This window comes from Strix aluco, chromosome 4, assembly GCF_031877795.1.
Source record: "Strix aluco isolate bStrAlu1 chromosome 4, bStrAlu1.hap1, whole genome shotgun sequence".
Taxonomy (NCBI): Eukaryota; Metazoa; Chordata; class Aves; order Strigiformes; family Strigidae; genus Strix; species Strix aluco.
Genome location: NC_133934.1, coordinates 87,480,514 through 87,505,374, shown reverse-complemented (window position 1 = coordinate 87,505,374; position 24,861 = coordinate 87,480,514). Strand labels below are relative to the sequence as shown.

Here is a 24,861-nt window from a genome sequence, read left to right as displayed (position 1 = left end):
ATTTTAATTATTGCCTGTCTCTTTTGGGAGTGGCGCAACAGCGTGCTGGAGACGGAGATGATGCTGCTCATTCCCCATCCCCTCTCGTGACCTGCAAGCTCAGGTTCCCATTACCTTCACAAGGGAGACTTAGCACATGCAGCAGCTGAGCCAGGAGATGACTCGGCTGCGGCAGGAGCTGCAGGGGCTGGAGCAGAGGACCCAGGAGCAGAGCGGCTTTGCCTGGAGAGTCCTGCTCTCTGCTGCCTTGCATCAGTGGCAGTTGCGGGCCATTGCTGGAGTCCTGGTCCTGCCAGGAACCAGGACCAGGACCGCAGCTTCCTAAGCACCCCCTGCACCGGCTCCTACCTAGGTGTGAAGAAAAACGCGCTCAGTGAGCTCAGACTGGCTGGTGGTACCTCAGTCACCCCTCCTCTTCCTCATCCCCCGCCCTGGCTCGGCGGCTGTGCCGAATCTGCCGGCGGCAGTAGCGTGTGGGCGGGTGAAACGGCCGCGCAGGTCACGTGCCGCCGCGAAATCTGCTGAGTGATGGCCCCCGGCGCCATCTTGGTGCGGGGCAGGGGCGGAGCAGGAGCCGGGTGCTGCTGGCCTCCTCTCCCCCCCAGTCCCGCCCCAGCCCGGGCCCGTCCCACGCGTGAGGGGCGGCCCCGCGGAGCCCGGTGGCGAAGATCGGCGGGCGCTTTCCCGGCGAAAAGCCCTTTATTACAGTCATTGCCCGTACAGAGGAGCGAGGAGGGAGGGAGCTGGGCGCGCTGAGGGGAGACCGAGGAGCCGCGCCCCCCCCCCCCGTCCCTCCCCGCCGCCCCCAGCAGGCCCCGCGGCGCAGGCCGAGCCCCACGGGCGGGTCAGACGTAGCCGGGCTTCACCGACAAGCGGCGGCAGTTGGGGCAGCCCCGGGTCCCGTTGGTCTGGAGGCACCTGCAAAGGGAGGAGGTCGGTTCGGGGGGGCTCTGCGTCCCCCAGCGCCCCTCCCGCTGCTGCTCTATGTATTAACGACGGAGCACAGGACAAAGCTCCCTCCCCTCACGGGCAAAGATTTTTTCCACCCGTTCCGTGGAGGCACTTCAGCACGTTCCTCTACACAATTAAGTTCCTGTACTGCCGGAGACAAATGTAGAGCCTCGCCCTAGTTTGATCCTATTTTGGTGTCATGGTGAGGCTGTGTTTTTAAATTGTTAGTTTTCAGAACCGAGTGTTTTGTTACACGTACGTTTCTACTAGAAACACAACGATGGTACAGCTAAGTTTATGGCAGTAGCACAAACAAACCGAACACCTTCTTCACCTCAGTGCACCTCTAGACAACAGAGAAAGTGGGGGGATTCAGGGGAAAAATCCAAACGGCCCCTGGGAGCGAAGAGCTGATTCCCCCAAGAGGAATTAGATAAGAACCTGTGAACTGGGCCAGGTGAGGACATCAGTGCACAATCATTTAGAGGACAGAAGTGGGAGGGGGTTGAGTATTAACGGCTAAACCTCACCCTTCAAGGTCATGAGATTCACGACACAGCAATAGGATGCTGCAGGGCACAGGTCAGCAGGACAAAGACCTGGGGAACAGCATGCATAGGACTGTCCTGCTCTGGACATGAACAGCCCTTTCCTGCGACTAATGTCACGACAAGGATCTTTAGTACTTTCAGCTCATTACTTTAAGTGGAAGAAGTGGGAACAAGGCAGCGCCTGGAGCTGGTTGTTCTTCTCCCCAATGGACTCTCCACACATGCCACAGTACAGCTCCATCTCCTCCACACATTCATGGAACTTCACTACATGGTCACGCAATTCTCGCTGCTGCCCCTTTGTGCGATAGATCCTTTCACACAGGCAGTGGAGCTTCAGCAGGCCAAGCTGCACGTGAAGGGCAGAAACATAAGAAAAGTGAACAACAAGGTGAAGACAGGCCAGTAACAGGAGGAGTGGAAACCCCTACAGCCCCAGCTAGAGAACTATCAGCACAGAAAGCTGCCCGAGGGGTAGGATCCATGTAAGGACATCTGGTCCCTCAGCACTTCCTGCCATTAACCATACTTCTCCCTAACACAAAAGGGGGGCACCAGGTTTGAGGCACACTCCAGCTCTTTCATCAAGATTGTTTTCCTGCACTACCCATGACATGCACTGTGTTTCACTTCCCTTCGCCTCCAGCCAGCACACAGCTCAGCTTCTGCTCAGGGCAATCATGTTTTTCAAGAAGAGACCCCTAATCCTCTAGGCTCTCTGCTTGTTTCATACCGCATTTTTACTGCTTCCTATCCCCCTTTGTTTATCCACCTGTGACTCCTCCCTCACTTTTCAGACTTGCACACTGATGATCACCTGCGCAACTGCCCACAACAAAGCAAGTCCCAAGCATCAGCTGGTTAATATGGACACATTAATAAGCAATAACAAGTCTGGATACTTCAGTGCTTGGCTTCTTAGGTTGCCTGACAGAAAACTACAGACAGTGCTGAAGAGAAGCTGTAGGATCCTACCTTGTTCCCTAGTCCCTCTGCCAGCTCCTGTGCCTTTTCAATGCTTTCCAGAGCCTGTGAATGGAGAGCACGCATCATCAGTTCTCAGTCTGATATATCAAAACCAGACTTGCATGAGTGCCCTATGGGAATCATTAAAAGAAAAGGGTAAAGAGGTACAGAGTAGAATTTGGGTAAACAAAAGCATCACTGCAACTCTGGAGGTGCAAGATAGCTGTCTGGCAGGTTTCCCTCCCCTCCCAAAAGTTCATCTGTAAGAAAAGCTTGGTTTCTGGAAGACCACAGATAATCCAAGAGCTGCATTTCTGTTCCAGCCACACAGTGCAAAGTAGGGGTATGATGTTGGCAGAGGCTGGTGTTTCCAAGCAGAGAGAACACAGACTTATTTAAACTCGGTCACACATGCTCATTGGGGTTGGGACGAAGCACAAGCAAAGCAAGCCTTTTCCCCATCCTACCCTACAGGCTCAGTAATCCTTGGGCAACTCCAATTTCACTTGTAGAGGAGGGGAGGGAAGGGATCAGCACCACCAACACACCACGCTCTTCCATTTTTTCCCTGCTGTTCATATATCCACTTTGTCCTCCTTACACGTGGTGTGATGTAGGAGTGTACTGCTATCTATCTTTTTCAAGCTGAAGGAAAGTATTTAGCATAGCAGCTGTTAAACCAAATGAGTCCCTACTTTCCCCTAGATGCCACAGTGTTCTTCACTGTTCTGATCATCAGTCTCTGTTTTCCAGAACTACCGAGATCTGCTTCAGATTGTCCACGGGGAAGATGATGTCTCCCCTGTGATGCAGTTCAGGAGGAACATTATAAAATTTCTACCCTATAATTTTCCATTGCTGCTATTCTAGGAGACGAAAACCAGATGAGATGAAAGAATGCACTTTGAATGTGGAGGAGATGGCAGTAGACTTGTGCTGGCAGCAACAGCCTAGGATAAGGAACTTGTAGAAGAGGGAAGCAGGAACTGAAGGCTAGCAGGTAGAACATAACCAAGAGCTGTGCCTAGGAAGAGTGACTGGAAAACCCTGAAATTAATGACCGGCACTGAGAATCAAAATGAAGCATGTGGGGTGGGAGAAGAGATGCTGAGAAGTCCAGGGAGCAGTTTGTCTTGGACAGGAACATGAGACTGCACAAGAGTCTGGGCAAGCAGGCTACGCCAGCAGCCTGGGAAGATCTGCAACACTAATGACTACATGCAAATGAAAGGAAACAGACTAACTGGCCAAGGAGACCAGGAAGATGGAGGAAGCTAGGACAAGAACAGGGAATCTGCAAGTGGAAAGTTAACAAACTGCTTTATTAGGTAACTGATACTGGGACGAGTAGCATGAGAAATGGAAACTGGGACTGGCAAGATGAGGAACAGGCTTGGGCGAGTATTCGGGACTGTGACATTTGGGTAGGCCACATTTGGGGCAATGGGCATAAGGTCCCTGACCCACCAGGGCAGACTTTCCTCTAAAGCCTGGAACAGAATACAAGATTCATCTATTCATTCTCTTCTTTTGTGGGTTTTGGTAAGATGAGGACTCTGTGCAAGTCTCTCACAGGTGAGAACTGCTTGTGATAACAGAGGGTGCCAATGGCTGGAGGTGGATGTAGGGGTTTGGTGAGTGCTCTGAATATTTTTTTCTGTAGAGAGGCCTACTTGCTGCGTCCTGTCCCATTCTTCTGAATATGAGATAGGAGGCTGGGAAGGGATTACACTGAGCAAAGTTTTTAAGTCCGCAGTTTCTTCTTCCATTGCACACATAGTGTTTACTTACTGAGATTGCAAGGTGTATCTTGCCCAACAGATTCCCTGCTGTAAGCAACTCAGATGCTGACAGCACCTTGGACTTGTCTTTTCCGACAGACACATACTTGATTCCCTAATATCTGGAATGCTTCGTTTGAGCTAAATTTCTTTGTGTCTCATATGAGCGATAAGAGTGAATCTTCATGTCTACACGCAAACCAGCATCCTGATGTGGCACTGTGCAGGTATTCCAGGTTGTTCAGCACTAGTTCAGGCAAACCTTTGAGCAGCTCATTCTGCAGCCCAGTAATGTTCCTGCTGCATCTAGTGCAATCTGGATTGGAACACACATACACTGCCTAAACATTTTCAAAATAAGTAACGTCACCCCCTTGTACTATATTGATTGGTTGTCTAGTCCTAAACGATTTTCTGCTCTCATTTCTCTGTTCAACGTCACAGTTTATACCTTCAAAGTTTCTCTAGGAATTTGACACCACGTTTGTCTGCAAAGCACATGGTGGAGCTGTAGAGCTGTCTAATCATCACTATCACAACAACGAGCTTAGTCATATAGCTACAAACCAGGCAGTGGAGTCTATTTCAGAGCATAAACATAAGCTGATTGCCTACAATGGCAGGAGTAGGTTTCCTTCCCTCAGTGCTGGTTTCTCAGTGTAGTGCTTAAAAGGCATCAGGACTGACTAATGAGACAATTCTGTAAGTCAGCAGTCTGACTCAGAATGGATGTTCATGCTGTCAGTAACAAATTCCTGGCTGAGAGGGACCGTTCGGAGAAATGTGACTGTACAAGCAACAGAACCAAGGGGTACAGTCTTGACTGCATGTTGATGGGCATACGGGTCAGAAAAAGACTGTATGCTCTAATCTTGTCTAACAGACTTCTGTAGAAACAAGTTTGGAACTGACCTTGTCCAGCTCCTTCTGGATCATCCAGCACTTAGTCACTCCCAGCAGCACCTGGGTCAGGCCCAGGCGGTTGCCAATCTCTGTCATGATGCTCATGGAGGAATCATACCGAGGAAAGGCTGTCTGCAGAAGCAGGGAGGAAAACACATGTTTTGATGTTTTTCACACCCTCTCGCTATCCCTCTGTCCTTCCTGGCAGGAAAGAGCTGTACCTGCACGTCTTTGCGACTGCGATGAATATCTGCAAAGCACAGCAGACACAGCGCTTGCAGAGGCCGGTCACCATGCTGCAGGGCAATCTTCATGGACTCCTGAAAGAAAATGTCTTCGGTCAGTAAAAGAGCTTGTTCCTGGTTCAAAACAGCAGGGCTGGGACTGTGCACTCCAGCCACCGAGAGGTCAGCTCCAAAGAAATGGCACAATGTTTTTAAGGCAAGTAAAGCCTTGTTCATGCGTTCCCAACCAAGGGCCAGTCACAGACCCAAACTCTGGGGGCCCCCTGGGCTACTGAAACCACGTCTCCAAGACTGGGAGGCAGCAGGAACATCCAGTCAAGTGTGAACGCCACGGTTTCTCCCGCTCCCGGTCCTTAGGGAAGATCCCTTGCAGAGATCTGTGAGAGCTCTGCATCTGCCTGCAGCCTGTACCTCACAGCAGTCCATAGCATCTGCCAAGCGCCCCAGCTGCCGATAGGCCACTGCCATGTGGTACTGGCTCATCGCACGGTACTTCAAGCTCCAGCCCTTTCCATAATCATTCACCAGCTCAGCTGCTTTACATGGGAAGAACAAGGCTTTCTCGTAGTCCTGTAAGGCAGACAAGCGGGCAGACAGCAGTGACAGCAAAAATAAAGCAAAAGAGAAGAAAAAGCAACCATTTTTTATCTACTAACATTGCAACAGCTAGCAGATTTCTGCACACCTTTCAACTCCTGCTGCTCCTCTTCCACATGTGGTGTTTCACTAGGTGTTTTCACTGGGTGTCAAACTGTGAAAGGTGGAATTGCCATATACCGAATTTCTATTACTTGCTGGGTTCATGACACTGGGGCAATGACACAGCAAATGAATTTTATATAGTACGCCATCAGCTTTACTCTGCAGGAACCATTTACCCTCCTCTGTAACCAAAGGCTGAAAACTTAACTTCATCTCTGCTTTCAACGTCTACATGGAGCCCTCATGTTCTCCATATGGCGAGTCAGGATCTCCAAGAGGCTGGTTATCCATTGTTGCAGGAAACAGGAACAAAGAATCATGGCCTCGCCAAATCCACAATCGATAATAATAAAACATATTTTCATTTTTAAGCATCTTTCTGCATTAGAAGCGTTTGGGAAAGAAATCTCATTTTACAGTAAGTATGTAAAACCGTCATCCAAGTATCTAAAACCCTTCTCACGTAAGTTAAATGAAACTGCAGAAATGAAAAAGACCTCATATTTTTTTAATTCTCCACGACACGCAAAGGAAACCACATCTTCTAAAAGTTCCTTTCTCCCTTCTTATTTCATCCCTTAAAAGTATCCAGCACAATGTTCTGTTCTTTATTTTTGGTATGATGAGGGAAGTTTACTGATAGTTTTCAACACTTCAGTTGGCAAGTCTTCCATTAGTGACAAAAAAATCAAGACTTTGTGAGGAAAACCTATTTGTTGCTGTTTGTAATAGAAATTGTATTGTAAATATATATTTTTTTAAATATATATATGTGTATCACAAATCACCCCCATCCTCAGTTCCTGCCTGGTTTTGCCCATATAAATAGCTATTTGCCTGCTATGTGGTTGACAGAATCTGTGAGTTCTGGCCGCCAGCCCTGTGTGCAGACAGCACCTCCTCTGATGTGATCTTCTTTGAAGCTAAGTTTGATCTTTTCAACACACAGGAATATTCACAGCTGCTTCTGCTGTGCTATATAAACATTACATTAATCCTCCCATCCTTACTGTGAAGGAGAGTACTCAATGATGATTTTACAAAGAAGAGATTTTAGCTTACAATGCTCTCTCTGTACTTCACTCTCTATAGCAAAGAAATAATCTGAAATTCACACCATTTCCAATTCTTTCCTGAATCCACGAGACAATCACCCTCAGGTTACCACACCTTTATCTGGGCGTAGAAGTTCCCAAGGCTGCAGCAGACTCGACACTCCAGCATCTTGTCATCGTTGTTGTGTGCGTAGCGTAAAGCTTTCTCAAAGCACTCCAAAGCCTTCTGGAAAATGCTGAGGCCCAAGAAGGCATTGCCCATGCTGAGGCTCACCTGGCCGTTCAGCTGCAGGCTCACAGTGGTACCCTGCATGTTCAGGCATGTCTTACAGTAAGAGATTGTTTTCTGGAATTCACAGAGTTTCTCATTGCTGCGAGCCAGGTTTAGGTAGCTCTCTGTAAGGTAATCCGGGTCTTCCAGCTCCCGTGCTGTGTCAATCTGTACCACTGCAAACTTTAAGTAGAAAAGACAGTGTTTATAGAAGCATGTAGTTTATTTAAATACAGCTCAAACACCTGCAGAGTAGCGCCTGTACTGGAGAAGTGGCTCATCTCTGAGCAGGGCATAAGAGTCCAGCAGCACAGCCTGAGAAGCATTGTGTACACTGAGCAGTTATCTGGTGGTTTCGAAGGCCTGTGAGCAGTCTGAAGAAACCTCTCCCTCTCTCCACACAGTCTCTGGGGCAAGGAAGATAAACTAGGCTAGCAGTTAGTGGAAAAAAAGCTTTTAAATGGCCCTAAAGTGAAGCGGGTGAAGCAGGAAACATCTGACACAATGCAGCTCAGTTTTCTTTCAGTCAGTTTAATTTATTCTGCACTCTCTGGGATTCTTAAGGTATTAAAAGTACTCTATTAATAAAAGAAAGCAAGCTGCTACTTTAATCAATTTTTTACTGACAAACTGCAGTCTTGATAGTTTTTGTTCTATTAACCTTCAGGGTTCATTGCATACAGTCCTCTTAAATTATTTGAAGTCTCTTTCTTTTAGACTGCACAAACTCTTTTGAGCAGTGACTCATTGTGTTTTGTGATGAACCAAGCACACTGCTGGCTTGAATTAATACCAGTAGCAAAGGTAAATATTTATCAATTTTCTCAGTATGTGTTTTCATTAGAGATTATCAGTTAGGTTTCTGGATAACAATTCCCAAGGGCACCAAGTATTTCCTTTTTGTATAGTGGTAACACGTAATAATTTAAGCTACTAGAACATTTTACATTCTTCACAAAATAAAAAAACCCCAACCATAAATTGCATATGTTTGGGTATATATGTTCTCAGTTTCCTTAGCAGTTTAGGAAAGCTGCTATGTGGACTCAGTAATGTGCATTAGCTCATGCTTCCCCACATCCCCTTACCTTTGAACAAGTTCTTCATTATTTCCTGATTGCTACAGCCTCTTTCCTTGGTGTGAAGTAATTTTTCTCTCCAAAAGAGGTTGAGCGTCATGACCCTTTTTAAATCACAGTTACATTTCGTGCCTTTAATTCTGACCCCTTTTTTCCTGTTATTTCCTCTCTCAGTGGTTTATTGCTAAAGTTCTCCTTCCTCTTTATCTTCAATCACTTGCGGTAAAGTCTTCAGTTTGACTGAAGCCATTTTTTGCTTCCTAATACTGGGAAGAACTAAAATTCGCCTACTCTGATCCCACTTTCTGTTCTCTTCTTGGGTAACAAATTAAGGTTCAGGTATACCGAGCCCATTCCTTTGCCTGTTTCTTGTTTTCCATGAAGCCTTCAGTATTTCCTTCATGTAGCCACATCTTACCTTTTTTGCTTCTCTCTTCCCTAATCAGTCTGTTGTTTCTGCCACCACTTAATTCCACCTCACTTAACAGAACTGGTTTTCTTCAAATGTTTTCCAAGGGTATTAATAGCTCTCTTTCCTTCTTCATCCTAAGTATTTGGTTTTATGATAGGGCTTTGACATGTGCATGGGTTTACCTGTAAGATGTGCTCCCCCCCCCCCCGCCCTAAACAGAACTACCAAAAACTTTTCCATGAGATGTGGGCACCCCCTTCACATTTTGTGCTAAATCCTGAGTGATTACCAGACTAGTAAGAGGCAATCAAAAACATCAGGAAAAGAATATCAAAGCCCTTTAGCAAGACCCTATTTCAGGCTGGGATATTTTCTTCAGACTATTAAAATACCCTCTTGCCTTGACTTCCAGATTCCTGCATCACCCACCCAAACACTGCCTGCTCTTCTCTATATGCATCCTGTTACTTCTCAAATCCACCTATCAGCTTCTTCTTGTTAATTTAATCAAACACATTTATCCTCATGCTCCTGAAATGTAACTTCAGCATCTTTTTACCACTCTCCATCAACATCAAGCCCCATATTCTTCTTTCTTTTATGTTGTCCTGATGACTGGAAGCCCCTCTCTGACCTCAACTGTCAGACCCCTCCTGGAACATCTCTCAGTGCAACACCCCCCCGTCAAAAAAGCATCCTCCTTCCCCTCTTAATCAGCCCCCTTGCAAACAAATAATTGTAATAAAAAACAATGTAAGACCTGCATTAGACATCAAACAGCAATTGAACATCAAGATAACAGATGTTGTCACAAGACTGCTGCTTATTCTACAGAATCTGCTTGGAGTTCTCTTTTTACACTGATATACACACTGTAAACAGCTTTAAGTGGAGCAAAAGCCCTGTTTTCATACCCTTTCCTGAAGCCTGATAACACGGTGTGCCTGTATGTGGGGAATAAATCAAGAAGGATCCCCATGATTAACTGGAGGACCTCAGTAACCTGGGAATTCTGAGGGACCAGACTGCATAAAAGTAGCATTATGTGTATCTTATGGGCTGGAGCTATTGGTCAACACAGCGATTATGGCAGCCCACAATATGGACTCAATAGCTGGTTCTACTATATATGAAATAAATCCCCCAATTTCACATTCTGATCTCCAGCCACTCTCCGTAGTGGGTGCGACACAATGGCATGCATTCATCTCCAGTTCGCCTTACCTTCAGCATATCTTTGTATCTGCCCATCTCTGCATGAGCAGTGATGAGGCAACCCAAAACCCGAAACCTGCCAGCAGGATCCGCAGACTTCTCCAAAACCCTCATCCAGACTCGCAGGGCCTTTTCGGTCTGATTAGACTGGTAAAGATGGAGTCCTTTCTCTATCTGTTGCTTTGTCTGGTCCTGACCCATCTCCCATGCATTAAAAAGCCTCATATACTAACCTCTAAGGACAGCAAAAAGGACGTGCATAGAAGAGAACACAACATAAGATGCCCTAAGAGAGGAGGGCGGGTTGTGTGCTCAGAAGGCTTTGAGCCGTAGAAGCCCAGCCATGTCAGGGGGCTGGAGCTATGGTAGGCAATGGCAAGAACTGGTTGCTCAGCACTGAAGGTAGGATCCCAAATCCATTAGGCAAACGTCTTGCTCGCTATGACTCCATCAGTGCATTCGCCTGTCCAATCCCATAAACAAAGAGGAAAAGCACAACAGGGAGAGAAAGAGAAAAATCTGAAGCGACAGGAGTGAAACTCAATCTGAGCAGCCAGCGCTGGTCCCCTCCCCATTGGCTGCAGCTGTGCCTGCCAGTCGGGCTCATGTGGCTCCCAGGAATGCTAGCCAGACTCCCCGGCTCCCAAGGTCACAGCGAGCCAACTGCCCACCCCTGCCCGCCAGCACGCAGCTTATAAATACCCCAGGGAGAGACAATCAGCTGCAGTCACAGGGACATCTCAGTTGTCTCTTTCCTCCCTCTCTCTGGCCATCCCCTTCTGCAAGCACTGGTGGTGGTGGGCTAGCCTGGGAGGTAGCTGCCTCAGCTAGGATAGTCGCCTTAGCAACAATACATGCCGTAAAAAGTAAGGCATGAACTAGAAGGCTCTAGCATGTACACACATGCACTATTATACCTGCAACAATGTGCCTATACTTTGCCAGGCACAACATTTAGGCTCCCTTTTTGAGGGCCTCAGCAGCAATATGGACTGTTGCTGTGGACAAAGGTCAGCTCTGGCACAGATTTGCTGCAAATATGGCACTGGCTTCTTAATTTCAGGGACAACGAGAAGCTAACCATCCTGAAAAACTTTGTTCACGACTGACTTGTTGCTCACTGCCATTGGATACCTTGTGACAGAGTTTTCAACAGAAGTTGTCAAAGGCACTGCTGAAGTTCTGCATCCAGAACTTGCTGATCTTTTATGATGAATGATAATAATGACCCAAAGCAACAGATTTCTGCATCTTCTGATTGCATAAGAGAATTGTTGGCCCAATTAGAAGATAGCTTTATTCCTTCTACACACCTTTGAAAAAGTTAGACTGGTTCCTCTAGGAATCAAGTTTCATACCCCCATTGATGTGCTGCATTTTTAATGGGCCCAGTCTTGGTCATCTATAGATTTACCCTGTCCTTCATAAGGAGAGACACCAAACCTGGTGGTGGGGGGGAAATGCCTCCAGGAACTCTAACGCTTTTCAGATACAGGAGTCCCAGACACCTGTTTTGGGATCCTTTTACAGGCCAAATAGAAGAAAAGGGCAATTCAGTTTTAACAACAGACCCACATGCAGAAGCAGGCATGTCTCCAGCTGCCTCCCTGCCTCTATATGAATTTGGTGGCAGTTATTCCCCAAGCAGAGGTCAGTATCAACACAGTCATCTCACAGGCCACCCGTTGGACCATCCTGGCCTGTGTCATGGCTGCCTAAGGAAACACAAACCCAAAGGAACCTTCCTGAGGTAATATCCCTAAGGAAAGCAGGACACAAAAGAATAAGGAAACACAGTCTACCCAGAGGCTTTACATCATAGCAGTCATGATCTCAAGAAATTCCATCCATGCCTTTATCCAAAATCTCCTCAGAAAAATATTTTTAAGAGAAAAGCATTTTAAATGGTAGAAAAGTCTTGCTACAATCAGACTGTTTCTCTTTTGGAAGCTCGTATACTCCATGATATTTGCATTATTTAATTTAGCATTGTTTTGCAGAGTGGTAATGTGCTAGTTTCAGAGTGATAATATGCTGATGTTTCAGCATAGACTCCGTGTACTCTCAAACTGCGGAAGTAGAAACTGGAAAAAAATCTACAGAAGGCTGAAAAAAAGTAATGCTGAGGCACAGGTGGTTGATGTGCAAAAATCACTTCAGCAGCACTGTTAAAATTATTATCTAGGTACTTTATAGATTTTTAGGCTTCCATAAAAGTCTGATTCAGAATTAAAAAGTCTCTCCTCCCTGCAGTAATTCTTCTGTGTCTCTCTGGAGGTGGGTGGTGGAATGGACACAAGATGTGGAAGACTGATCCCCATGGAAAACACTGATAATGGTGAGGCCATCAGATTTCTGGACCTGGAGAAGTTAAGAGGTCAGCACCAACAACCACTGGCATCTGCTACATAAAAGAGGCAAGCCAGGACTCAAGAAGGGGGAAAACAAAAACCACATCCTTCTTTGCTGGAGCAGACTACTTTGCAAAACTAACCTTCCACAAGTAACCTGCCTGTCACTCAAACTCATCCTGATGCTTTTGGACTACTTCACCAAAGCACTGCTCCCCTCAATATTCACTCTCATATCCCACAAAGAATAGACCAAGTGAGAAGAGGATGCCTTGCAGTCTGACAAAACCCATCTAACAGGAGGGAAATGATCTGTCCTGCGTTTTGTTGATCACACTGTACCTCCTTGCTTTTGAGTCCTCCTGTGAAACAGAGCTTAGTCTCTTAAGAATCAACTCAACTCACCCATGGAGATAAAAACTTATCCTAGTAAAATAAGGGCTAGCTCCATCAAGCTTATGTTGGTCATTTTCAAAAAACAAACATACTCTGATATGGAACACACCACTCTGAGCCCAGTGCAGCTGCCTAAATCAGGAGAGTGACTGGGTAGAATCACCAAGACACTGACTACCTGGGCTGCTGCCAGAAAGTAATGGCAGAGGGATCATCAGCCTCTGGCTCCAGTTAGCTCTAGCTTGTACAAGATTCAGGTATGGCTTCTGCAATAAGTGATCCACCACAGTTTCTTCTCAGGAACTGCAAATAAGTAAGCCTGCAAGGTGCACGGAAATGCCAAATTAGGGAATCTCACCTGTCATGCAGTGGAGCTACACATGCAGTGTAGCTAAGCATGCAGTCACTTCTTCAGAGTGACCACACTGAGCTGCTTGTCCTCCTCCCCACTGCTCTTCATAACGTGTCCCTGGTGGCTCCTGGCCATATGAAGACAGCAGAACGCGGCTGGTAAAGTCAGGAAGATTGGAGACTGGAGTCAAAACAAGTAGTGAAAGGTGGAGGCGGATATGAGAAGGAAAAAAAATTCTCCTAAAACATTCAACATCAGGACTTAATCTACAGGTTTGTGTGTTTCCTATTGATGTTGATAAATATAAGAACCATGTGAAATGCTGGTTATTTTCAGAGACTAATACGCTGGCTCTTATTTTAATAGTCTACTGATTGGTGGTGGCCTTTTAAATGAAAGAAAAAAACCTTAAAAAAAATAGCCACCTATGCAGAGGGATCTAGTATTACTTCTGTAAGACGCAACTGATGGAGCTTTGACTGCTTAAGAGGAGGCTAGCCAACTTCTGCACAAGCAGGAATCTTCCATCCCGCCTCAACAAACGTTTTTCTGATTCAATTGTTTCTCTCCATGCTTCACCTCACACATATCTGAACTGAAATCTCCCCAGCCTCCCTTCTCAACAGCTGCAAATTAACTGCAGGGATCCCAGCACACTCTGCAACAGGTGGCTCAGCGCCTCGCTTTGCAGTTGGTGCTCCGCAGGGAAAGGAATGCGGCACCGAATCCTCATGCTTGCAAGCGCTCTCAGATTTACAGTCATGTAGGAAGCAATGGGGTGAAACAGAGTATGCCAGATAACAGAGGAAAAGGACATGGAGGAGAAATATAGCTGCCCTGAAAATGCTTGCAGCCTCTGAGAGGCAAGACAGCAGAAGGAAGGAGTAGCGTCACTGAGCTTTCAGAAATGTGGCAGAGTCATAGCCATTGTGGTACTTTCCTTCTGAGAGGCAATATTAATGTCAAAACTTGCGGCAAGTTTCTAAACAAATTATATTTTGCCTACGCCAAATACTTATCTTTTTACTACTCGTTTTATTTCAAATGATTGACATATCGTAGTTCTAAAAGCAAAGCAGGTAACTTTCATTTATCACAAAACCTGAGCTGGTAACTAATCCCAACCCATTTGGGGGTTTTCCTGGGCAGTATTTCCAGGACCAGGAGCACTGGGGACTGCAGATACCTTCACGTTGCAGAACCAGGAAAGGTTCAGCAAGCTTGGCCGTGATCCTGGAAGGGTTAAGGAGACAGTGGTGGGTATGGCGCTCGTAGGAGTGGTATGAGCTGGTGCCTATCTAATCCCACACGCCACCACGCACACATGCTGTTCCCATATAGCTAAAGTCTGGTGTTATGCCGATGTTATTTAGCCCACGGAACACCATGAAGCACAGTGCATGCACAAGCAAGTGGCTACGCAGCACCAGTTCTGTGAGGCTGGATATGCCTACACCTCGCTCCCCAGTGTATCACATATTGCACTATCCAAGATTCTCAGTTTTTCCGTATCTAATGCCTAAAGGGGACTTGACTGCCAAATGATACAAAATGGAGGCTAAACAACCGAAAATCCTTTTCCATTTCTACTCAAAGTAGCTCATCTACAGAGAGGTAAAAATCCAGGGCTATATTGTACATCCAGAACAAGTGTTCTTGGGCCATGAAAATTTTTGTGGCTCACAGCTAAGAAACTGGAAGATAGTTTTCTCATCTCTCTCCTCATCTTCCCACACCTGGACCCAAAAAGAACCTCAAGTTTAAGACACAAATACAACACACAAGGACTCTTCTCAAACAGTTTAATAGCAAATAAACAAAGGAAGGTACCACACTTGGCATATACAAAATGACTTGTTGTCGGTGTGTCTGTGCAATTAAAACAGCTTTAAGTTGCCCTTTGGGACAAAAAGAAAAAAACACACACACACAAAAGGAAGAAAATTCCTTTAACACATACTCGCTCGTTCCAAACTTGTAACAAATCTTTTCATTTTTAAATCCACTACACAAACTCTGCGATCAGATCAGAAAAGCAACACGTGCTCCTCTGCTTTTTAAACCATTAAAGTAAAATCTGTAATTCTCTACAGAGTACAACACAATTTCACACAAAAAGACATTTTGTTTTGCAAATCAAAACAAGAAAAAAAGGAACAGCTCAAACAAGGTAAAGAAAAGCATTTCTACGACTGAACCACGACTTCGAGTTGATTAAATCCCATTACTGCAGAACAGACTCTACATTTGGTCATAGTGGCAATTTGTTTTCTCGTCACATTGTGAATCACTTTACATTGTTTTCTAGTAGAAAAGGCAAAAAACTGTACAAAACCCCTAGTGTTAAATACAATGTTTGTACCAATAAAAAAGCCCACAGGTTTGTCTCCAAAATGTAAATTTTCTTTTTAAATTATTCACAAAAAGCAGCCAAAAATCAGAAAGGCAGCTGCTGCTCCACTGTCTCAAATCCATTAAAACCACCACAGAACAATTACAACAACCAAAAGGAAGAAAAGGAAAGAAGAAAGGAAAGAAACATCCAACATTTGGCATTTTGGTTTTCTTCAGATATTTTTCCACAGGTTTCCCCAAAGTTCCTTATGGAACCAGATGCACATGTATAGAAACATCTTGGCAGTTACTTGGTACACTGCAGGGTATCAGTGCCCCCCACCGACATGCAGCCCTGTGCATTCAGACTGTGGGACTAACAGCAGCCAGCCCACAACCTTACCTCCCAAATAAACAAGTCTCCATCCATTTTTCATCCAGCCTCATGCTTTACTCCCAGGTATATGTACCATACCCAAACATGTTCTGCCTTACAAGCAGATTAAGGACTGTCTACACAGGTCTAGCCAATATCTATTAAGAATCCTCAGCCAACTCAGGAGTAGGATAGAAAAAAAAAAAATCCTTTTACATCTTTGCATTATCCCAAACACTGGACAGAAGTGAGATTTCTATCCAATCAAACACAATGTTTTCTCAGCAGAAGCCCTTCTCCTGGGATTTCATTTCGTATTATTTTCTACTGTTAAGATACCTACACTAGCTTGCTTCTCCTGACTGAAACTTCACCACAGCACACGTCTTCAGGTGCCTTCATCTAGAAGCTACACCCCACTTTCTACCCGTGCAGATGGTATGTAGCATAGGGGGAAGCCTGCTACCCAGAAAGCAGTAACCTGTTCTAGTTCACCCTGCAAGCCAGAAAAACTGCTTAGCTCATTACCCAATTAAAAACTAAACAAAAACTAAAAAATCTCCGTAGAGATTCCCCAGCTAAGGCCCTTGAGAAGAGAGCTGAGGATGGTACCCTGTTCAGGTAACAGCTTCAGAGGCTGTTGTATTGTGCTTGTCACTTGGGAAAAGAGCCAGCAGTTGTAGGACCAGGTTTACAAATGCTTTCTCTGGGATATTTCAAACACTTAATTTCGAGAGCTAATCTAGATCATTCCAGAATCCTGCCACCAAGGTCTGGTATTAAACTGGGGCCGGACTTCACAAAAATGTCCCCTGATTTATACAAAATGGTCATAAAGAGTGTGTCAAAGGAGCCCAAGCTTCAGATAACTTTGGAAACAGAAATACTGTGAAGTTTCCCCTCCTTCCTGCACCCCAGCTAACTCCTTCCACCAAAACTTCCACTACAGGAAGAGTGCAGCCGAGCCCCCAGAAGCCTCGGACAGCACTGGAGGTGGCACAAGGTCCAGGTGCCCTGTCAGGCAGACAGTCTAAGTGCACAGGTAGATGCCCTCAGGTGGCTTCTGATCAGATATTTGTCATACCAAAACCACCAATTTAAAGGATACCTTTGAAACCCATTAAATTGCTCAGTTTTTGCACAAACTATAGAAAACAGAGAGGTGAAGAAGGTGATATATACGAGGGTGTGAAGAAAACAGCAGGAAACATGCAAAACATTTCTGGGCACTATCTTAGTTTGAAAGATTAAAACAAAAACATCACATTTTGCTGAGGAGATTGTAGTTACAAAAAAACCAAGCACGCTGGAGCTTAACAAAATACAACATCAACTTTGATCAAATTTTCACTGCAGACTAATAATCACACAGGGAAGCAGGGGAAAAAATAAAAATAATAATTAAAAAAAAAAATCAATAAATGCCAGGGCAAAAATGTAGCTACAATCGGAAGAAAATGTAGTTCAAGTGTTTTCTGCTGATGCCACTCAATTCACAAGTTTGAACTCATAAAAACACATGCTGTCTCCTCAAGCACAGAAACCAGATCAGCAAAATGTGACTAGGAAGTCTCCTGAAAGATTGAGTCACACCGTATAACTGACTTTTTCTTCGAAACTGTGTTTTTAAAACTAAGCACACAGAAAAAAACTAAGCCTAGAAAGTGATTGGCTGTATGTTCACAGAAATACAAATACTCCACAAGGTATGCTAGCAAGGCTGCTCTGAAGACAATTACAAAGAATCAGATTCACAAAATCAAGTGGTTATCTTACGAAGGTCTAGAAAAATAGAAATTCTTTTATATTCAAATGCAAGTTTAAATATTCCCCTTCAGCAGTCTTTCTAGCAAAACCAATTTGGCAGCACAAAAAAAAACCCACAAAAAAAAAAGAAAGAAACAAACATAATAAAAATACACATCAGCATCAAAGGTCAACACAAGGTCAAAGGTGAGAGTTCAAGCATCAGAGAAGCTGAAGAGACAAGGATTTGGACGATGTACTTGAACGCCACATCGACATGCTTTAGGCACAACGATGAACAAACGGCAGGAATCTAGAAAAAAAACAAACCAGAAAGAGGGAGACCCACTGAGTTACACAGAGCAGTACATCCAAACACGGAGAGAGAGAACAAGAATGGGCACTGTACAATGAGATCTCCTGGGGAAGGGAGTTGACAGGGAAGGGCAGCACATGCCAACAATGGACAAGTAAAAGTTGAAGTACATGAAGGACACCAAGTAACATCAAACTGCCAGAAACCAAATGGAAGCAGAGGCTTGGATTTCCCTCTCAACACCCAGTCTGTGGAGCACTCCAGCAGCCTAGTGACACACTGATTAGCATGCATTCACCTTGCCCCATGCCCGGTGTCTCCACTAGCTCTGTTTAGAAGAACAGAGCAAGCTCCCTCCCCAGGAGACCAACTCCAAAAAATATGGCTCCAGGGCTAACATTTGCCCACAGAGACTGAGACCATGAGAGACAAGACAGAGGACACAAGGGATTCACAGGTGGTTTGACGGCTGAGACTTTTCTTGCATCCTAACATGGGAAGTTCTTAGGCAGTGGTAGCCCAGGAAATCCGTGTTCTTTCCTTCAGCTAATGTCCCTTCTCATTCCCTAGGAGCCCATGAAACTGGGGGTGGGTGATTTGGAACAGGGGGAAAAAAAAATTTATACAAGACAAGAACTCCACACATTAGAGAAGAATTCCTTAAGACTTGACTGCAAGTTAAGACTTGTCCTAGCTGAGCACTTTTCATACCATTAGACCTGCACAGGGATTTTCTGTTCCCAACCCGTTATATAAACAGCCCCCAGCTCCCTGTCTTCGTGAGGAGGGGATTCTGGGCTCTGAGAAGCTCTACAGTCACTGTTGCCAGTTTGATGAGTAGAAAGAAATGTGTTTCCTGAAGCTTTCTTGAGGAGTTGATAAATAAAATAATTCTTATATTAAGTATAAATGCCCTTGTTTCCTCCCCTCAGTTTGTGAACTGCAGGAGACAAGCAACATTTTGGGAAGAATGTGGGAGGTAGGGCAGAGAGGAAGCAAGTTTCTTCTTTTTTCTTCCTCCCTCCCCCCACCTGACCCCCCTTCATCTCTTGTTTGTGGCCTTACTGTTCAGCATATCTCAAAGCTGCTGGTTAGAGACTAGAGCAAGGTGAGATTGGCATATTGTCTTACAGCATTTATAGCATGTTTGAGAGTAGCAAGTGTTGCATTCTAGTTCAGAAACAAGAAGCACGTTGTCCACTAAACCTGCAACACTCCACTTACTAGAACTGCTGAGATTAGTTTGCTCTTCATACTTTCCAATTCAGGGAAAGGACTTAGTATTGAGTTTAAACCAACTGCAGTAGAGTACAATGCAACTCTTGCGGTTATTTCTGCAGTTCTAGAAATACTCTAGATAGTTTGCAGGTAGCTGTAAGGTTTCAGTCCTAAACCAGAAAGGCAAATTTATCATGAACTGAGGCATGAGAAACAAAAGGCATGAAATCAAGTGACATCTAAGCATGCACCATAGAAATTCTTTGTATGATTTGTTTGGTGTTTTTTTGATAAGAGATTTTTTCAAATATTTCACTCAGCAATTTTGAGGGGAAAGATAAGTTTCATTAAAGCCCTGAGGAGGGACTGGCCTGCAAGAACAGAGCCGTGAGATGCTGGCTAAGAACATAATGACTTGAGGAAAGTTATTCCAGTTTGTTCTTGTTTTATTCTCAGAACTGTGATAATTCTGCCTTCTGTGTTTTATATTTTGTGGTAGGTATGCTCACGGATATATAACAACCTTATGTTTAAATGTGTGCAACAAGAAGCTCTCAAAGCATTTTACATGTCCATAGTTGCACCTTTCATTTGCAATTTGCTTTATCCAAGTCGCTTTTAGACACTTCCAAATGAAACAGGAACAACTTCATTCTGCTTGGCTGTTTTTCCCTAACTTACAACCATTAACAAGAACACTTTGGTTAATTCTATCATGCAAGCAGAATATATCATGCTATGTGACCTTTAGTATTCAGATGAAAAGCTTTTTCCTTATAGATGTATTTGCCAGTGAGAAATTTTCTGAGGCGCCTATTTTCCAGATAGTAGCACCCACAGCTAGTAAACTGACTCATCATTAAAATATGAAGAGATATTCACCATCATGGTCTCAGATACTTTTGAAAAATTCCAATCCTCATTCTGTTTAGGATTAAAATTTAATCACTATTTATCAAAGGCATTTTCTAATAATGCAAGCTTTGTATTACTGGAAGAAAAAAACTGAACTACAAAAAGATATCCTATTTTGGACTGTTGATTATCTAGGGGACTGAAGAATCTACGACTTCTTTTACTATCGTACTTGATACTAAGTAGCACCAGCCTAAGACTTCAGTTGTTCATAATACTTTCATGTTATTGTGGCATATCTAGTAAAATCAAATGTCTTCCAAGGGGAGTGGGGGGGGAATCTATGAAGTAGACCATTTCCATCTTGTTTGTAAAAATATGTAGAGTACCTCCTAATGGCACATGTAATATGGAATTTCATTTCTTCAGAAGTCCTACTAGCTTTTGTTGTAGAAAATTCAGATTCTTTGGTTTATGAGCATACAGAATACTTTGTCCATGTGGCTACTTAAGCCAATCCTTCTGCAGTTTATTTGAACTCACCCAGCTCTTATCCTACTATCCAGCAAATAAAGCATTTGACACCGATTTGATTTGCACTTGAATGAGAGCATGACAGGAATTAGAAATAAAATAAAATTTAAAAACCCCAAGTCCCCAAAATCCCAGACTTTCCTGCCATGAGTGAGGAAGAAAACTCGCTTAAGACTGGAAGGCAAGAAGAGCCTAAATCTCCAGAGTCAGTGGCAGCCACCAAACAGACACAGAAATGTTGACTCTATCTGATCAGTTCTGTTATCAGAAAAATATCTGCCCAAGTCACAAACTTGATACATTTATTAACTTCAGCAACATATACATTGATACACCAAGAAAGGGAAATCTGAAACAAATACACAAAAAGGGCAACATCTTCAGCTGGTGAAAACTGACGCAGCTCTACTGAAGAGAGCAGAACTGCATTGATTCAAACCATCTGAGGATCACATCTTTTAAAATTTAACCTGCATAGATTTTTTTTCTTTTTCTTTTTGGCAATACTTATAGTTATGCCAGTAAGGCACAAGAGCTAGCCCAAGTTAGGTGTCTTAAGGTAACTATGTCTGGGAGGAGTCACTGATCAAACTAAGCCACAGTGTGAACTGGTGAATCTCCTAAAGTCAAGAGGAGTTGCACCTATTTGCAACAATGCCAAGCTTGATCCGTAAGTTACGGTATTGAGGACACACTATAAGATGCAGAAGCTAAACTAACTAATTTTGGGCAACTGAAATGACTAATAAAGAGGCCAGAGCATCAGGTTAAAAGAAAAACAGGACAAAGGTCTCATAGTACAGTGGGGTAGGGTGCAAAGAAGGTAAGAGTGACTGTAGAGACCCCAGAGCACAGTGCTCTCCTCCACTGGTTCACAGCATTCGTCTTCCCCATTTAGCAGTTGTTGGGCTGCCAACAGGCCACTGAAAATCAGTAGTTTCAATCATGCACATCATTATGTGTGTAAAACAATCACATTCAGGATTCTACAAAACCCTGGCCTTTTTTTCCAGTGAAATAATTTAGGTAATAAATATTCTCCACCCTGGAGCGGTATAAAACTTCTATAAAAATAGAAACAACATTCTTGGTTACAGCAGGTTGCACTTGGAGCAGTTGCTCCCAACTATGTGGTTTTTTTTTTTTTGTTGTTTTTTTAAATCTTTTTTTGAAAAGTATATTATTTATAAAAAAAAAAAATCCCATTATCACCCTGGAGGCCTTCACACTCCAACACTCTTTTCTCAGAAAACCAGGACACATCTTTCCCATCGTGCAGAATTCAAGTGTACATGGTTCACTTAAGTGTATGTTTACGTTTCTAGAGAGATTCAAATAATTAACACAGAAGGGTACCACATGCCAGCGTAACTGGGAAATTTGGCAATCTGGCCTTTGAACCTTTGCCACCACAAAATGACTTGAATAATACTGATAGATTTACCTGTCTGCCATCAATACAGATGACAGACCAGCATCAAGTAACTTTCATTTTCAATTTCAGAATGGAAAGGGCTCTTCTTGGATGCTATGGGTCAGGCCTTGTACTTTTGAGGTTTGAGATCCCAGGGGACCCAGTCCCTAGGAACGCCTGACATGCCAAACAGACCACCGTGCATCAGTGTGGATTCTGAACATCATCTCAGGTTTGATGGGTTTAGTGCTCCTCCTTCTGGAGCAGAACAGAAAGTCCCAACCCTGTGTCTGACCCACACACTCCTTATTTAGCAGCTGGCTCCCAGATTGCAGTGTTAGCTGGTGCCCTGGGAAACAGCATCACAAACCAGGAATACAAAGAAAACTAGGAAATGGAGAAAATATGAGGTAAATGGAACTTCTGTTAAAAGATGCACAGAAATTGTAAACTTCCTCTTGTGATAGAGGCAGATTTTGGTGGTTATAAAATGGGACTCTACTCTGATTTCTTAAAACAACTCAGGCCAGAGTGTCAAAAGTCCTTTGAGCCCCCTAAAACCAGTGTATAACAAAGGCCCTTAGCAACGCATTAGCAATTTCACAAGTGTGCAGAAAGTGTGTGTTCATTGAAGGGGTGTGTTCAATTTGCCTTCAGTATAGAAGGTAACAGCTAGTACCAAAAGGCAGAGTAAGACTGAATGGCTCAATGCTCTGCTCTGGTTCCACAGCTCCTGTGTTAGCCTGTTTTGCACTGATACACACCACCTTAAAGGAAAACTGCAGTACAAAGAAATACCTAATTACTAAACCAAATCACTGCACAAATTGGGGTTTTTTGGCTGTGGGTTCGTTTGGTTTTTTTTTAATAAAAACCAAGATGTTACCTTTGCAACAGAGTTAAGACTGAGAAATCAAATCCTATGAGAACATGTATGAAACAGGAGCCTCAAGAGCTGTGTTAGGGTTAACTCTGGGCTTTGCATCTCAGTTTAACAGGCATTTTAATAGAGAAACAAACAGCAGTTATGTTATGTTTATCAGAATGAATTCAAAGTAATACTCTGCAAAAAGGACATTATCACACAGAAACGGGAATGTGATGAACGGTTAAGAAGAAAAAATGTCAAAAAAATTCTTCGGATTACCAGGGATCAAAAGTTTCTTGTTTCCAGCCCCAGATGTATTCATCCAGACTAAACTGTATCTCTCTATACTTTTCTACAAAACCTAGATAAAGTACATAGGGTAAGTTTTCTTAAATATGGAGAAATTCACTGCATCTCATTAATATTCATATTAATCTGGACAGTGAAATTTTCTGGGCAGGGACATTATCTAATAATTTTATAAAGTGCTGGGTACATTCACAGTGCTATATGAACACTACTTTATATACAGCAAAAAAAAAAATCACTGCAGTTTTCCTTTGGCTTGTTAATGTGTTCACCCTTGTAGCCTGTCTCTTGCTTTAGAGATGATTTACTAAAGCCCCACCATGGCATACAGTTCAGGAAATTTCCAAGAGTGGATGCGGCATGACAAAGGCTACATGGAGTCGGTTCTTTGCTCACCCAAACTTGGATGGACTTGGTTCTCCTTCCCCATCTTTGTTTTCATCAGCTGTTCTGTGCTATTTCTGCTTTTCCTTCTCCTCTCCGCCATGGCAGTGTGGTGTGGTGTCAGTTCTGCTTCCCCTTCTCCTCTCTACCCCAAGGCAGTGTGGTGTCAGTTTCTGCTGCTCCCTTTAAGCTTCCCTCCCCACCCCCAAGGAGCTGGCATTGGTCCTTCTCAACACACACTGGTTACAAACACAGCAAACTTCAAATAAGGAAAAAAACAAAACAACAACAAAAAAAAACCAAACAAACAAAAAAAAAAACCCAAAACAAAACCAAAACAAAACCTCAGCGATATGGCACCTAAACTCCAAAGTAAAACACTGGAAACAAAAGCACAAACTTGTCCTCCATCCGAAGCGGGATTCTCAGCAGAGGCTGCAGCCGAGTCTTCAGGGGAAGATGTGCCAGATAGAAGGCATGGATCAGCTTCCAGGACTGTAAAAACACAGCCTTAGGGCTTCAAATCACTAAGTGCGCTCCTCTCCAACTTACCAGAAGATCCTTCTCACTCCAGTCCCAGAGGGGAGGGGTGCTCAGTATGGCTTGCTGTCATTCTTAGAGCGCTTGAGCTGTACTTTCAGACGCTTCATGCCAATCTGAAAGCCGTTCATTGACTGAATGGCAGCCTGTGCAGAGACAGGATTGTCGTAACTTACAAAACCTGAAGAAAGGAAAATACATAATTACACCATGCCAAAGCTGTCCAGAACAGCTACTCACAGTTGGCAATGCAGGTACTCACAAGGTCAGAGAGGCTTGCATGAAATGCCATTTCAGAAGCTCACAACCGTTCATAAAAACTTCTTGCTAAGGGCTCTCAGACAAAGCATTGCTTTCTGACCTATGGAACTTTGGCCAAAAGATATACAAAGCTCAGGAAATTAAAATAACATTTTCTAGTCTTCCAACAAAAATGAGTACTGTTGTTTGTTTTATAAGAACTCATTCCTGGGAGAAAACCAAACCTGGAAAATGTTGATCTATATATGAAAGCTCATTAAAGATACAAGACTGAAATCACCCTCTTGGCGTTATGAGAGTACATTTGTTTGTAGTGAAGTAGCTGTCAAGGCAGTGTGGCACTTGCACCACACTATTACGTTTAGGTTTCTCGCGAATGAAAAGCTGTATATCATTCCAGGGAAAGAGCATCCTCAAAATAGTCTTCTGCAGCGTTTTGAAGGAAGCCATTTTAAGTAACTCCAGTCAGTGGCTGG

General features: G+C 43.9%; 2 protein-coding genes across 28 annotated transcripts in view; both read right to left on the bottom strand.

The window, feature by feature from the left end:
* Positions 1–676: 676 nt before the first annotated feature.
* RAPSN (receptor associated protein of the synapse) lies at positions 677–10,693 on the bottom strand. 3 transcript variants are annotated; one of them, XM_074823978.1, is made up of 8 exons: positions 10,141–10,693; positions 7,270–7,608; positions 5,809–5,967; positions 5,374–5,472; positions 5,162–5,284; positions 2,478–2,531; positions 1,652–1,851; positions 677–918 (listed from the first exon to the last, which is right to left on the bottom strand). In XM_074823978.1, the coding sequence occupies exons 1-8, from the start codon at positions 10,354–10,356 to the stop codon at positions 846–848; spliced, it is 1,263 nt and encodes a 420-aa protein (XP_074680079.1). In that variant the 5' UTR covers positions 10,357–10,693; the 3' UTR covers positions 677–845. The 3 variants fall into 3 exon arrangements, with proteins under 3 accessions (XP_074680079.1, XP_074680080.1, XP_074680082.1); XM_074823979.1 differs by lacking the exon at positions 2,478–2,531; XM_074823981.1 differs by lacking the exons at positions 1,652–1,851; positions 2,478–2,531.
* Positions 7,471–24,861, bottom strand: part of CELF1 (CUGBP Elav-like family member 1) — a 69,705-nt gene continuing 52,314 nt past the window's right edge. For 22 of the 25 annotated variants that reach the window (XM_074823964.1, XM_074823977.1, XM_074823973.1 and 19 more), the window contains one exon: positions 15,019–24,305. In XM_074823964.1, coding sequence (XP_074680065.1) covers positions 24,178–24,305 — 128 coding nt within the window. In that variant the 3' untranslated portion in view covers positions 15,019–24,177. Of the gene's footprint in view, positions 7,609–13,236; positions 13,411–15,018; positions 24,306–24,861 lie in introns of those variants that run through there. The other 3 variants (XR_012623239.1, XR_012623240.1, XM_074823961.1) reach the window with 3 other exon arrangements.

Excerpts from the sequence above, each read along its gene's own strand:
- RAPSN (XM_074823978.1), bottom strand. The coding sequence starts at position 10,356 with ATGAGGCTTTTTAATGCATGGGAGATGGGTCAGGACCAGACAAAGCAA. Across the intron at positions 5,968-7,269 it reads ACTTCTACGCCCAGATAAAG|GACTACGAGAAAGCCTTGTT; the intron begins GTGTGGTAACCT and ends TCTGCCTTACAG. Across the intron at positions 919-1,651 it reads TCCCACTTCTTCCACTTAAA|GTGCCTCCAGACCAACGGGA; the intron begins GTAATGAGCTGA and ends CTCCCTTTGCAG.